Source organism: Myotis daubentonii, chromosome X (assembly GCF_963259705.1).
Source record: "Myotis daubentonii chromosome X, mMyoDau2.1, whole genome shotgun sequence".
In the NCBI taxonomy this organism is placed as follows: domain Eukaryota; kingdom Metazoa; phylum Chordata; class Mammalia; order Chiroptera; family Vespertilionidae; genus Myotis; species Myotis daubentonii.
Genome location: NC_081861.1, coordinates 30,914,343 through 30,927,571, shown reverse-complemented (window position 1 = coordinate 30,927,571; position 13,229 = coordinate 30,914,343). Strand labels below are relative to the sequence as shown.

At 43.1% G+C, this 13,229-nt stretch overlaps 1 protein-coding gene across 2 annotated transcripts in view; it reads right to left on the bottom strand.

Annotated features, from left to right (window-relative positions):
- Positions 1-1,724: 1,724 nt before the first annotated feature.
- AIFM1 (apoptosis inducing factor mitochondria associated 1) overlaps positions 1,725-13,229 on the bottom strand; it is a 36,557-nt gene continuing 25,052 nt past the window's right edge. For both annotated transcript variants that reach the window (XM_059679464.1, XM_059679463.1), the window contains exons 9-16: positions 12,469-12,577; positions 10,536-10,643; positions 10,098-10,186; positions 9,286-9,426; positions 7,051-7,193; positions 5,177-5,301; positions 2,606-2,802; positions 1,725-1,982 (exon numbers count right to left, since the gene is read on the bottom strand). In XM_059679464.1, coding sequence (XP_059535447.1) covers positions 1,911-1,982; positions 2,606-2,802; positions 5,177-5,301; positions 7,051-7,193; positions 9,286-9,426; positions 10,098-10,186; positions 10,536-10,643; positions 12,469-12,577 — 984 coding nt within the window. In that variant the 3' untranslated portion in view covers positions 1,725-1,910. The remainder of the gene's footprint in view (positions 1,983-2,605; positions 2,803-5,176; positions 5,302-7,050; positions 7,194-9,285; positions 9,427-10,097; positions 10,187-10,535; positions 10,644-12,468; positions 12,578-13,229) is intronic.

The following is a 13,229-nucleotide window of genomic DNA, read 5'->3' as shown; positions in this document are numbered from 1 at the left end:
TGTCAGGTTATATTTCACCAAACCTATGTGTGTGTATATATAGTAAAAATTGTTCTAGTGCAGTTATTTATAAAGTGGACATTGGTCCATTCTAGTGTTCAAAGGGGATTTCATTGTAGTTGCAACTCCCGGTAAACAAACTCAATATTTAAAAAAATCCAGAGTGGTCATAATTTTCTCTTTTCAAAAAGATTCACATTGGCCTGGCTGGCAAGACTCAGTGGTTGAGTATCAACCTATGAACCCAGGAGGTCCTGGTTCGATTCCGGTCAGGGCATATGCCCAGGTTTTGGGCTCCATTCCCAATGTGGGTCGTGCAGGAGGCAGCCAATCAATGATGCTCTCTCATCATTGATGTTTCTCTCTTCCTTTCTGAAATCAAATCTATTTTTAAAAAAAGATTCACACTGGATTCTGGAAAATGGTAAAAATTTCCTCTTGATTTAAATAAAATTTGATTTTTTTTTTGTTTTGTTAATCCTCACCTGAGGACATTGTTTTCTATTGATTTTGAGAGTGGAGGGAAGGGGCGAGACATAGAGAAACATCAATATGAGAGAGACACATCGATTGGTTGCCTCCCGCCCCCACCTCAACCAGGGCCATGGATTGACCCTGCAACCAAGGTATGTACCCTTGACCAGAATCAAACCCGGGACCCTTCACTCCACAGGCCAATGCTCTATCCACTGATCCAAACTAGCTAGGGTAGATTTGATTTTTAAAAGTAAATTGAAATGCAAAATTCAATTGACTTAGGACACTCTGACTTCTATCCCCAGGAAACCATCTATAAAGTGAGGTATGCCTATAAGCCTATTTAGATAAAAGGGGTTAGGAGAGGGCATATTTCTAGTTTGGGGGAGAGTAGGTGGAGGAGTCAAGAGATCATGATCCCTCAAGGAGTGAGTCTCCAAGTTTAACCATGAAGTACCAGGTCTCTGAACCCTTGTCTCTGTTTGCAGTAAATGCCCTTTCTGCCTCCCTTCTTGATCCCCCGCAGGGCCAATGCAGTTCTGGGAGGGTGGTGGTAGTATATACAGGTGTTTTTCCAGGTAGAGTCTATCCCATATGTTTATGTGTTCACTCTTTCAACAGTGATTTACTAAATACCTATGTGAGCCAGACTCTATGCTAAGCTCTGGAGATATAACCAAGATCAAGATATTAAAGCCATGATTTTGTCTTCCAGGAAGTGGCAGACCAGCAGGGAGACATAAGAAAGGAACAGGCTTAAAGGGTCAGGAAAATCTTTTTAAAAATAATTTTATTGATTTCAGAGAGGAAGGGAGAGGGAGAGATAGAAATATCAATGATGAGAGAGAATCATTGATTGGCTGCCTCCTGCACCCCCCACACTGGGGATTGAGCCTGCAACTCAGGCATGTGCCCTGACAGGGAATCAAACTGTGACCTCCTGGTTCACAGGTTGATGCTCAACCACTGAGCATGCTGGCTGAGCAAGGAACGTCTTCATAGAGACTAGGATCTTCCCCAGAGGGGAAAGGGGTCAAACGCTGTGGGCAGACCACAGCCAGTGCACACAGAGAGGTCTGGAGGGGCGAGAGAGAAGTTTGGGGGAACTGAAAGGAGTTTAGAGTGTGAAGCAGGGAATACAAGGCTGAGAAAAATCATGCACTTGGTAGTAGTTCCAATCTTCTTGTTCTCTGATATGCATGGCTTTCCTCCCTTCACCTACCCACTCCATTGCAAAGAAAGCAGAATTTAATTTAGAAGAATCAGGTTTTATTTAGTGATGTGAACATTAAGAATATGCCTACATCGCTGAAATATTCACAAGGGACATGATCATTCACACTCATACACACGGAGGAATAAAAAAATGCTCCTTTAGTCATCCAAACTGCTGTCAGGGACAGCAAAGTGCCTGCTTATTCCACTGGGGGGCTTCAGTCTTCATGAATGTTGAATAGTTTAGCTACTTCATTTAGATCTTCATGTTGCTCACCATCCTTAATGATCTGAGGGAGAGAGAAACAGTGGGTCACTAACACTCCAGGTGCAATCTGGCCGGGCTGTACAATGGGGCAGCCTGGGCCAGTCCCCAATCACACTGGGAGGGAGTTGTGGGAACAGCTTTCTACCAACCCCAAATGAGCATGTGCCAACTCTGGGACCACCCAGCCAGATACCGAGTGAAAGAGAAACATTCCTGAGCTAAGGCTGTCTCTTTGTTCTGCTCAGGTACAATCTGACCTGGGTGCCTGGTCAAGCAGTACCTGACCAGGGCACCCATCTTCCTCTAGAACAGTGGTTCTCAACCTTCCTAATGCCGCGACCTTTTAATACAGTTCCTCATGTTGTGGTGACCCCCAACCATAAAATTATTTTCGTTGCTACTTCCTAACTGTAATTTTGCTACTGTTATGAATCGTAATGTAAATATCTGATATGAAGGATATATTTTCATTGTTACAAACTGAACATAATTAAAGCATAGCGATTAATCACAAAACAATATGTAATTATATATGCGTTTTCTGATGGTCTTAGGCGACCCCTGTGAAAGGGTCGTTCGACTCCCAAAGGGGTCGCGACCCACAGGTTGAGAACTGCTGCTTTAGAAGCTCTGAAAGTCACTTACCTTCCTTGCTATCGGCATTCGGTTGAAGATGTTCCACAGCACGATCCCCACCACCACTTTGTCCCTGAGGTAGAAGATAACACCTTTCCCATAGTCCTCCCCTTCGACAGGGACCTGGAGGACCCCAGGGTTGCTTGGAAGAACAGGGATTTCTGTGGCCTCTGACTCTGTCTCACTCTCTGATCGAATACCAGTCCCTGTAGCCAACCCCCAAAACAAACAAACAAACAAACAAACAAACCGAAACAAAACAGTTATTATGAGCTTGGAAAATTCTAGAAGTCTGTTTTGACACCTGCTTTAAGCTGCTTTAGATGATTTCTCTATGCCCTCTCGGTAAACATTGGCCTTTTTCAGCCCCTCTTCATTGTCAAAGGCAATGAAAGCTCTTCTTTGTCAGCTCCTGGGCACTGTATCAGTCTGACCCAAAACTTCCCTCCCTTCCTATCTCATTTTATTTTATTTAAATATATTTTTTATTGATTTCAGAAAGTAAGGGAGAAATATAGAAACATCAATGATGAGAGAAGAATCATTGGTCGGCTGCCTCCTGCATGTCCCACACTGGGGATCGAGCCGGCAACCCAGGCATGTGCCCTGACCTGGAATCAAACTGTGACCTGCTGAGTCATAGGTTGACGCTCAACCACAGAGCCACGCTGGCTGGGCTCATTTTAAATTTATACTATGGATATTTCCTGGCATCTGGATTTCTCAAATTGCAAAAGACTTGCTCTTGTCCTCTGAGAAACATTCTAGAGTTGCATGGTCCAGTACAGTAGCCACTAGCCACATATAGCTATTCTAATTAAAAATTAATTAAGTTTTTAAATATTTTAATTAAAATGATATAAAATGTAAAATTCAGTTCATTTGCAGTAGCCACACTTCAAGTGCTAAACAGTCACATGTGGCTAGTGGCTAATTTATGGAACAGAGCAGAGACCGATGATGCTATTAGAGTGAAAAGGTCTATTGTACAGTGCCACTAGGAAGACAGTCTAGACCAGTGATGGCGAACCTATGACACGCGTGTCAGAGGCGACACGTGAACTCATTTTTTTGGTTGATTTTTCTTTGTTAAATGACATTTAAATATATAAAATACATATCAAAAATATAAATCTTTGTTTTACTATGGTTGCAAATATCAAAAAATTTCTATATGTGACACAGCACCAGAGTTAAGTTAGGGTTTTTCAAAATGCTGACATGCTGAGCTCAAAAGGTTCGCCATCACTGGTCTAGACAAAGAAGAAGGCATTTCCATATGGAAAAACCACAGTAGAGGTGTTTTCTCCTGGCGGGAGTGGGGTGGGACAGGGGACGGCGTGGGGAGGGGGCACCGTGTCTTCTGAGAATAACCAGGTTCCAAGTAATACTGACCAGTGGACAGCGTAGTGACCTGGAGCTGAGAAGTCCTTGGGCCCCCTCTCCTGGATCCACTTCCCAAGAGAGGTCAGAATTAAGGAGTGGGTGTATGTAATCAACTTGGATTACACAGAAAAAGGACCTACATCCTATATAATAAAAGCCTAATATGCAAATCAACGAATGGCTGAACGACCTGCAGAGCGACTGGTTGGTGGGGGGGGGGGGGACGGGACGGGGCCCGTGAGTGGGTGGTGCCAGGCCAGCCATGGCGGGTGCCAGTGGTCCACCCCACAGAGGGAGTAGACCAGCAGTGGCAGGGCCAGTGCCAGGCCAGCCAGGGTGGGTGCAAGTGGGGGCCTCCTAATTGCCCCGCTGGTCACCCCACAGATCAGCCCTGATCTCTGGCCAGGCCTAGGGACCCTACCTGTGCAAGAATTTCATGCATCAGGCCTCTAGTATCCATATAATGTTTTGTTTTCTCCTTCTTAAAAGAGCAACTTGTCCTTGAAACACCTCTGACAAGAGGACATGGACATTAAATAACTTTAGCCAAGGTCATGAAAGGGAGAGAGAATAAGCCTGGGAGTTAATGAAAGATGTGTGGGGGAGAAAAATTCATTCCAAGAGAGTTGCCTCCCATCTAAAGAAAACCTGGCATTAAGATCTGATAAATGGAATTAGAGGCAGCTCAAGAACTACTCAGCTCAGTTCCCACTACCCAGGGTTCATGGAGAATAGCAGGCCCTAAACAGCAACAAAAAAACAAAACAAAAAATGAAACGAAAAACAGCTAACAAGTTTAGGTTTCCTTTATCAGGCAGGTCTTCCTATTCCCTAGAGACAAACTAAACAACAAAATAGCTGAGATAGCCACTGTCCAGAGTCTAGGATGGAGACCTATAATATCTATGCCTATGCATTGACCAGGATACCTAATTTTGCCATCTCAAACCACTAAAGAGTGAGGACTTTGGGTTTGGCTTATTTATTTTAAATATATTTTTATTGATTTCAGAGAGGAAGGGAAAGGAAGAGAGATAGAAACATCAATGATGAGAGAGAATCATTGATTGGCTGTCTTCTGCATGCCCCCTACTGGGCATGTGCCCTGAGCGAAAATGGAACCATGACCTCTTGGTTCATAGGTCAATGCTCAACCACTGTGCCGTGCTGAGAGAAGTGGTTGGCTGTCCTTACCTGACTGCTCTGTGGCAGATTTCGGGTTATCTTGTGCAGATGCTTTTGCAAAGACACCAACTGTGGGCAAACTACTGTCCACAAGACCAATAGCTTCATAGCCAACATCAGGGCCCAAATCACTCCTAAGGAAGAAGAGAGAAGAGGTTGCTCTGTGATGGGACTGTAAAGAATGACACAGTAGAACATTTTCTCTGAGACACCACGCTTTTATGCCAACCAAGGAACTTGCTATGTGCGACAATGAGAGAAACGCCAAATTGATCTATCTCCTGCTAGGGCACTTGGGAACAATTGTGAAAAAGCACGGTTCTCCCAAGCAACTTTTATTTTCCTTAAGAAGCCATTATACCAGTGATGGCGAACCTATGACACACATGTCAGAGGTGACACGCGAACTCATTTTTTTGGTTGATTTTTCTTTGTTAAATGGCATTTAAATATATAAAATAAATATCAAAAATATAAGTCTTTGGGGGGGGGATGAGGACACATTTGTAATACCTTAACTAATAATAAAAAAAAAGAAAAAAAATATAAGTCTTTGTTTTACTATGGTTGCAAATATCAAAAAATTTCTAAATGTGACACGGCACCAGAGTTAAGTTAGGGTTTTTCAAAATGCTGACACGCCGAGCTCAAAAGGTTCGCCATCACTGCATTATACTATCACATATCCACACAACATTCTACACTTTCTTCAATTTATTCATGCTTTTATCCCATACCACATTTGGGGAGTGATGGGTTCCCACATTTACTATTCACTACCTTTCTTTAACTCATCCTAAGACTTCCTTTTAGAAGTTTTGAAGACTGATCCATATTTATGGAATTCGGAATCAGGAATATTTCATGGTTTCATTAACTGACAGTTTTCCATCTTTGCCTTCAATTTTCAAGGCCAGAATGCTTTCTATAAAGGGGATCCTTCACCTAGTTGGTCATTTTAACTGTTCTTCTTGGAAAGTTTCCCTATCACCATTGTATGGTTCTTAATATGCTAGAACTTCATAATATTTGCAGCACAGACACACCATGGTGTGTAATCATCTAGGGTGCTTGAGCTGTTCTGTTTCTGGTCCTCTACATTTTGTTATCTTCTTGGCCACAGCTCATTGGACTGGTGTCTTCAGGGAACAGTCTACAATGACTTCTTGTTTTCTGTTCCTGGGACCTAGCTGATAATTGTATAACTGTGGACTATTTTTTTCCTAACTGCATTATCTTATATGTATTGACCCTGAAATCCATCTGTTATGTTTTTGTTGCCCACTCAGAAATCTGGGTGTGATCATCTTAAAATTTATTCTCTCAGCTGAGAATTTCCCTTAGAGGTTTCTGAAACCTTGAAGTTTCTTAAGTATTGCATTTTTCAAATCAACAGGATGAGAGTGTGCCAAACAAGGCCTGCCTCAGTATTCAGGAATGTCCATTGGTAAATTTTTGCTACCCAGAGAACTATCTATATACATCTGACTTTGAACTCTTTATCTTAAGGGTTACAGATGAGTAGGCTGCCTTTTTTGTCAGCCTGTTAGGCTCATTAGGGTTAGCAGCAAAGAACAAATTAAAATATACTGCTGTCTATACCTAAACAGTATACTTTTGTACCACCTACTATTGTTTGAATTCTGAGCTATTTTAATAGGAAGTGAAAATGCCCTCTCCATTCATTCACACAGTCTAAGCTATGCCAAATGGGGCCCTTTTACCAGAAGGCTGATCTGGAGTAGAATGTGTGGACATGAGAAGGAATCCCCCCAATCCGCCCCATATAAAGCTAACTGACCCACAAGGAAACCAAACCATAACTCTGGTTCCATTAATTCTGTGTTCTAACTGGTTGAGTCCTCAAGGCACAGAACTATTACCAGAACATTGACTGATGCCAGTATGGCTTAGCAGCTCCAGTCATATTTTCTCCAGCCAATCTTCCGCTCACAACAGCATGATCATGGTGCTCTACCCGCCTCCTACCCAATTTTATATCGTAGAAGCATGCAGCATCTCCTGCCTTTGGAGACAAATACATTACATGAGCACATGATTAAAAAGAAAAAGCAAGTTAAAGACAGAACATAAACTTTTGGGGTTCAAAAATGCTCGTGACATCAACTAATTAATAGTTCTATCTACAAGCCAGAATCATATATACACTATTAAAAATAGCTGAAATTCCATTTTTAAAAACTATTCTATGTTTCCATGAAGCTATCTTAAACCTTCTATGCTCTAGCACATACCTATTTCTTCTCATTCTGCCCTTAACAGAGGCAGAATCTACACTAATAAAAGAGAAACATGCAAATTTGTGTCACTCCGCTACACCCAACAGCCAGAGTGACCATGCAAATTAACCCAACAAAGATGGCGGTTAATTTGCATACACAGGCACGGAGCGAAGACTGAAGGCTCCGGCCAGAGTGAAGACTAAAGACTGAAGACTGAAGACTGAAGACTGAAGAGGCTTGGTGGCCGCAGCGGAGAAGCCTAGCCTCGAGGCTTGGCTTCTCTGCTGCGGCCGAACCAAAGGCCTGGGTCCCGGGTGCTGGAGGAAAACTGGTGCCAGCATCCAGGGGAAGGAAGGCCTATTGCGCGAATCTTAGTGCAACGGGCTTCTAGTATTTAATAACCGCAATTTGCAGAATATTCTTTCCTATGTGTGGAAACCAGTTTTTAGATGTGACTGTCTCTTACCTAGATAAGATTTTTTTGTTGTTGTTATTTGGTATTCATTCATTCATTCAACAAATATTTATGGAATCTTTCTTCTGTACAAAACATTATACTGTCTGGGTTGCTGAGACAAACCTGGCAGAGACCTTGCCCACAAGGAGTGTATAACCTAGTTGAGGAAGGTACAGCATTGCTCCTTAAAATGCAAACAAGAAATGTGCCATGTGAGAGGTACAAATCAAGTGAGCTCAGTGTTTCACAGATGGAGAACCCTTGGCTGGAGGTAAGCGAGGACAATTTCATAAAGCAGGTGGCATATGAACTCTCTAATGTTTGCTCACCTTTGTGGCTATTCAGATTCCCCCAAAGACTTCCCTAAAAACCAACACGTGGACAATAGTGCAATAAATTATGAAATCCACTTAATGGAATATTATGTAGTCATTAATCTGTTTACAGAATCTGAAGCAATATAGAAAATACATTAAAATGTTAGAAGAATACAAATATTAACACATAGTATGCTGCCATGACCATCTATGACAAAAAAACTATGCACAAGGAAATGAAGGGAAGGAAATATACACACACAAAAAAATATACATGGTGGGGATGGGCTAGAAGAGGTCAATGGGGAAAAAAGGGGGACATATGTAATACTTTCAACAATAAAGATTAAAAAATAAAAGGATAATAAACAAACAAACAAAACCTATACAACACAAACAGTGCTTGCTGCAGGTGATTTTTCCCTTTCTCCTACTTGTCTGTCTTCCACATTGAGTGTGTTTTTCTTTTATAACAAGTTAAAAATAAAACACAGTATACTTTATCTTTTTTTTAAAAAAAAAGCTTGAAGGGAAAACACTTTTTAATGTTCCTATGTCCTCTGCTGTAGAGTCCATAATCAAACACAATACATTTGTAATGATCTAACAACGGGGAAATTACCTCATGGTTCCTACATACTATAGTCTTGTTTGTGCCACAACAGATTTTTAAAAACAGCTAAAAATAGTTCTGGAAAAAAAAATGAAATTGGAGTAATATTCCTTTCTAGAGAATGTCATCAAATTGCCTCATTCTCCATTCCCTGGACTCATGTTCAGGCAAAGGGAACAGCAGACCACTCTGAAAGCCATGCATACGCCTGCCAGGGTGATGCCAATGGCTGCTGCCAACAGTACCGGAAGAGCTCTAGTTCTGTAGGTATGCACACCGTTCATTTCCTTCTCCACTAGTTTGCAGCATGAGACCATACCTGTTCTTATAAAGCAAGCAGTTCATAAGTATCTGTTCTCTACTCTTGGCCTCCAAATACTCCGATCCTATTGTGGTAAGCTAATAATGAGCTTTAGCACTCCACCAGGCAGACTTGCTCCTAGGTTGGGGACAAGGAACCATGCCTGGTCTTGCTGTAGCATACTTACCACCCAGATGTTAGAGCGTGCTTGGAGCTCTGCATTTACACGGAAGCCACCAAAATCTGAGTCTATTTCTAGTCCACCAGTCTTAGCCAACTCAACATTGGGCTCTAAGCCCACAGCAGCCACTATGTGGTCAGTTTCTACCTGAGGGAAAAGAGAAATAATTTGGTTATCAGTTTCCATGTATGCCTATGGACATAGCAACTGTATGTGATGTCATTAAGAACTGGGGGTTTACAAAAAATCATTGGTTAATTTACCTCTGGTAAACAGATTTTTTAGATATATGTACATTTTTTATTGATTTCTGAAAGGAAGGGAAAAAGAGATAAAAACATCAATGATGAGAGAATCATTGATTGGCTACCTCCTGCATGCCCCAAACTGGGGATCGAACCCACAACCCGGGCATGTGCCCTGACCAGGAATCGAACAATGACCTCCTGGTTCATAGGTCAATGCTCAACTACTGAGCCATGCCGGCTGGGCTCTGGTAAACATATTTTAAGTTCTATTTCATAAAGTCCCCCTGTCCACATATCCCATATCACTTGAAGATAAATCTGTCACCCTAGTCAGGTCTCAAAAAATCTGTGATGTGATAGGAAGGGGCAATGGGAAAGTGGGTCACAGGTGTTTACTCTGGCTCTCACCATTCTTATTTTAATGCATGGACAGTTCATTCAGAAAATCATGACAGTTTAGTGGTGGCTGCCAAGAAAACTAATCTGCTGGTATCAAATGAAGGAGTAAGAATGAGGAAAGGGGAGGGAAGGGCTAGAAGGTCTTCTGGCAGCGTGTCTTCCCCTCCTTACCTTCCGGCCATCTTTCAGCTTGATGAGTAACCTGCCACCGCTGACTCCAACTGATTGCACAATGGCATTGGGCAGCACCTTCACTCCCTCTGTGAAGGCAAACAAGACCTGAAGCTGAGCCGGTGAGCTTACCAATTTCATGAAAAAATAGGGAAACTGACTAGAGAGAGGCACAATGCCACAAAACTAGTAATCATCAGCATGCAGGCAGCCTTGGAGAGCCGCACATAACCTATACTCGTAGCTCATTTTCAGCACTTCCAGGAATTTGGTGCATCAGATTCAGAATCTACATGAACTTGGCTGACTGGAGAATGGTGGAAACATTTCATCTGCCTGGTGATATGGTTTATATCAAAGGGGTTCCCAAAGAAGCAAACATTGCATTAGGCCTGAATCAAAGGAAAGAGTGGCAGCATATGGAAAGAGTCCCTCTACCTCGTCTGACTTTTTCCATGGTCCAATTGCTGAGGTATTCAGGGAGGACCTTTCCCATATTTCCTTTCTCAGGGAAGAGTTGAATCACTTCAGTGCCTGAGGCTTGAGCTGGGAAAAAGAAAAAGAGTAGGTTTAGCATGAGGCAAAAGCCAGCCCTAAGACTGGAAGAGAAGTAGAGGACCAACAGGCAGGTGGCCATTTAATATGGAAAGGACAATGTTCTGACTCAGGCGAGAGCTCCCATTTGCGGGGCACTGGGGCACGAGGGCATTCACAAAGAAAATACAACAGGTGCCAGAACTGCTGTCCCTGGATGTGACTACATACTCTCAACTCAGCGCACTTGCACCCAGGCCTCACCTCAGGCTTACACAAGTGCCTCGGGACCTCTGAATAGTGAGCACCCCCCTGAGAAGATGCTCTAATTTCACATAGCTTAAGAAAAATGGTTGCCATGAAACATTCAAGACAGAACTCACAGATAAATCATGTTGGGAACCACCAGGTGTCTGAAGGAAGTTTTTGACTTTTACAGGGAGCAGCAGTTCAAAGATATGTACACTTCTGCAATTTACACTGCCCTTACCATCTTAATAACTCACTTTGCTTAATATTTTATTTCTAAGGAATCTTGGCCTGGAAGCTAGAGGAAAGGAAGCACTGCTGCTGCTGCTTCTTCTTCTTCTTCTTCTTCTTCTTCTTCTTCTTTTTACCATAGTGTAGTATTCCATTGTGTAGATGTACCACAGTTTTTTAATCCACTCATCTGCTGATGGGCACTAAGGCTGTTTCCAAATCTTAGCTATGGTGAATTGTGCTGCTATGAACATAGGGGTGCATATATCCTTTCTAATTGGTGTTTCTAGTTTCTTGTGATATATTCCTAGAGCAACAGCATGGATGGAACTGGAGAGCATTGTGCTAAGTGAAATTAGCCAGTCAGAGAAAGATAAATATCACATGATCTCACTCATTTATGGGAATATAATGAACAACATAAACTGATGAACAAAAACAGATCCGAGACAGAGAAACATCGATCAGACCATCAAACCTCAGAGGGAAGGTAGGGGAGGGGAGGAGTAAGGGGGAGAGATCAACCAAAGGACTTGTATGCATGCATATAGGCCTAACCAATGAACACAGACAACGGGGGGGGGAGGGCATGAATGGGGGGAATGGGGGGTAATGTGGGGATAAGGACACATATGTAATCCTATCTAATAAAAGAGAAACATGGTAATTAGTGTCACTCCACTACCCTTCCCATTGGCTAATCAGGGCAATATGCAAATTAACTGCCAGCCAAGATGGCGGTTAACCGCCAACAAAGATGGCGGCCAATTTGCATACTGCAGGCAGGATGGGACAGCGCCATTCTGCCTGCCCCGCTGCCATCTGGGCCTGCTATCTGTGACCTGGATGGCGGGCAACCCCTGTGCGACCCGACCCAGGGCTGGCGGGCGTGACTCTGGCGGTCCGCCAGCTGTTACGCCCCCAACCGGCCCTCCCGCCGGGAGATCTGGGCTGGCGGGGCTACTGCTGCCTGTCAGCCATCAGTCACGCCCCCAACCAGCCCTTCCGCCAGGAGATCTGGGCTGGCGGGGTGACTGCGACCGCCAGCAGTCTCCCCGCCAGCCCGGATCTCCCACAGCAGTTGCCCCGCCAGCCCGGAACTCCTGCAACAGTCACCCCTCCAGCCCGGATTGATTAATTAATTAATTAATTAATTAATTCCTTTTCAATGTGCACGAATTTCGTGCACCGGGCCACTTTAACTTAATCAATAAAGAAATTTAAAAAAAAAAAGAAAGAAAGCACTGCTGCTCGGTTGCTCAAATGGCAGCTTTGTGGTCACTAAAGGATCCCTCATCAGAACTAGTCATGTGATATCAGACCAGAGAAGAAAATTGAGGTCACCCCCAATACTCACCTTTTCTGCCAAGAGCACAGGCCAGTTCACTACCAAGGAAGCCCCCACCGATAACCGTAATCGACTTGACTTCCCGAGAAATCTTCTCTAAGGTTCTAAAGTCTCCAATCTGCAGGATCACACCAGTTTAGTTCATTGATTTCCCAAAGGGCAGAGGATAATACCAGGACATATTTTCTGCTAAATCTTTGACAACAGTAATTTGCACATAAAATCTCCTTGTATAAAGTGGCTCAATTATAGCCCATATGCTATTTTTTAGAATTAGTGTTCTTATTGTAATATCTTTAATATCAAAGAATTATACCGCTTATGGGGGGCATTGGCTTCTCATATAAATAAAGCCTGGAACAATATTTCCAGAAATAGGTTTTATAGCTGAAATGCCTGAGTTTGAAATCTAACTTAGTCATTTATTGCCCAAGTCACCTCACCAAGCCACTCACCCTTCTATGCTTCAGTTACACCTACACTAATAAAAGGCAAACATGCAAATTGACCGTCTCTTCACTACACCTTAAGCCACGCCCACCAGCCAATCAGAGCAACTATATGCAAATTAACCCAACCAAGATGACAGCCAGCAGTCACGGAGCTGGAGCAAGTAGGAGACTTGGTTGGCCCAATAATGGAGGAAGCCAAGTTTCCCGCCTGCCATGGCCAGCTCTGAGCTCCACTCAAAGCAACAAAGTTTCAATTATAGAAGGTAAATAAATCCCAGATATCTGCTTTCAGCCGGCCGTGGCCACCGTGCTGGAACG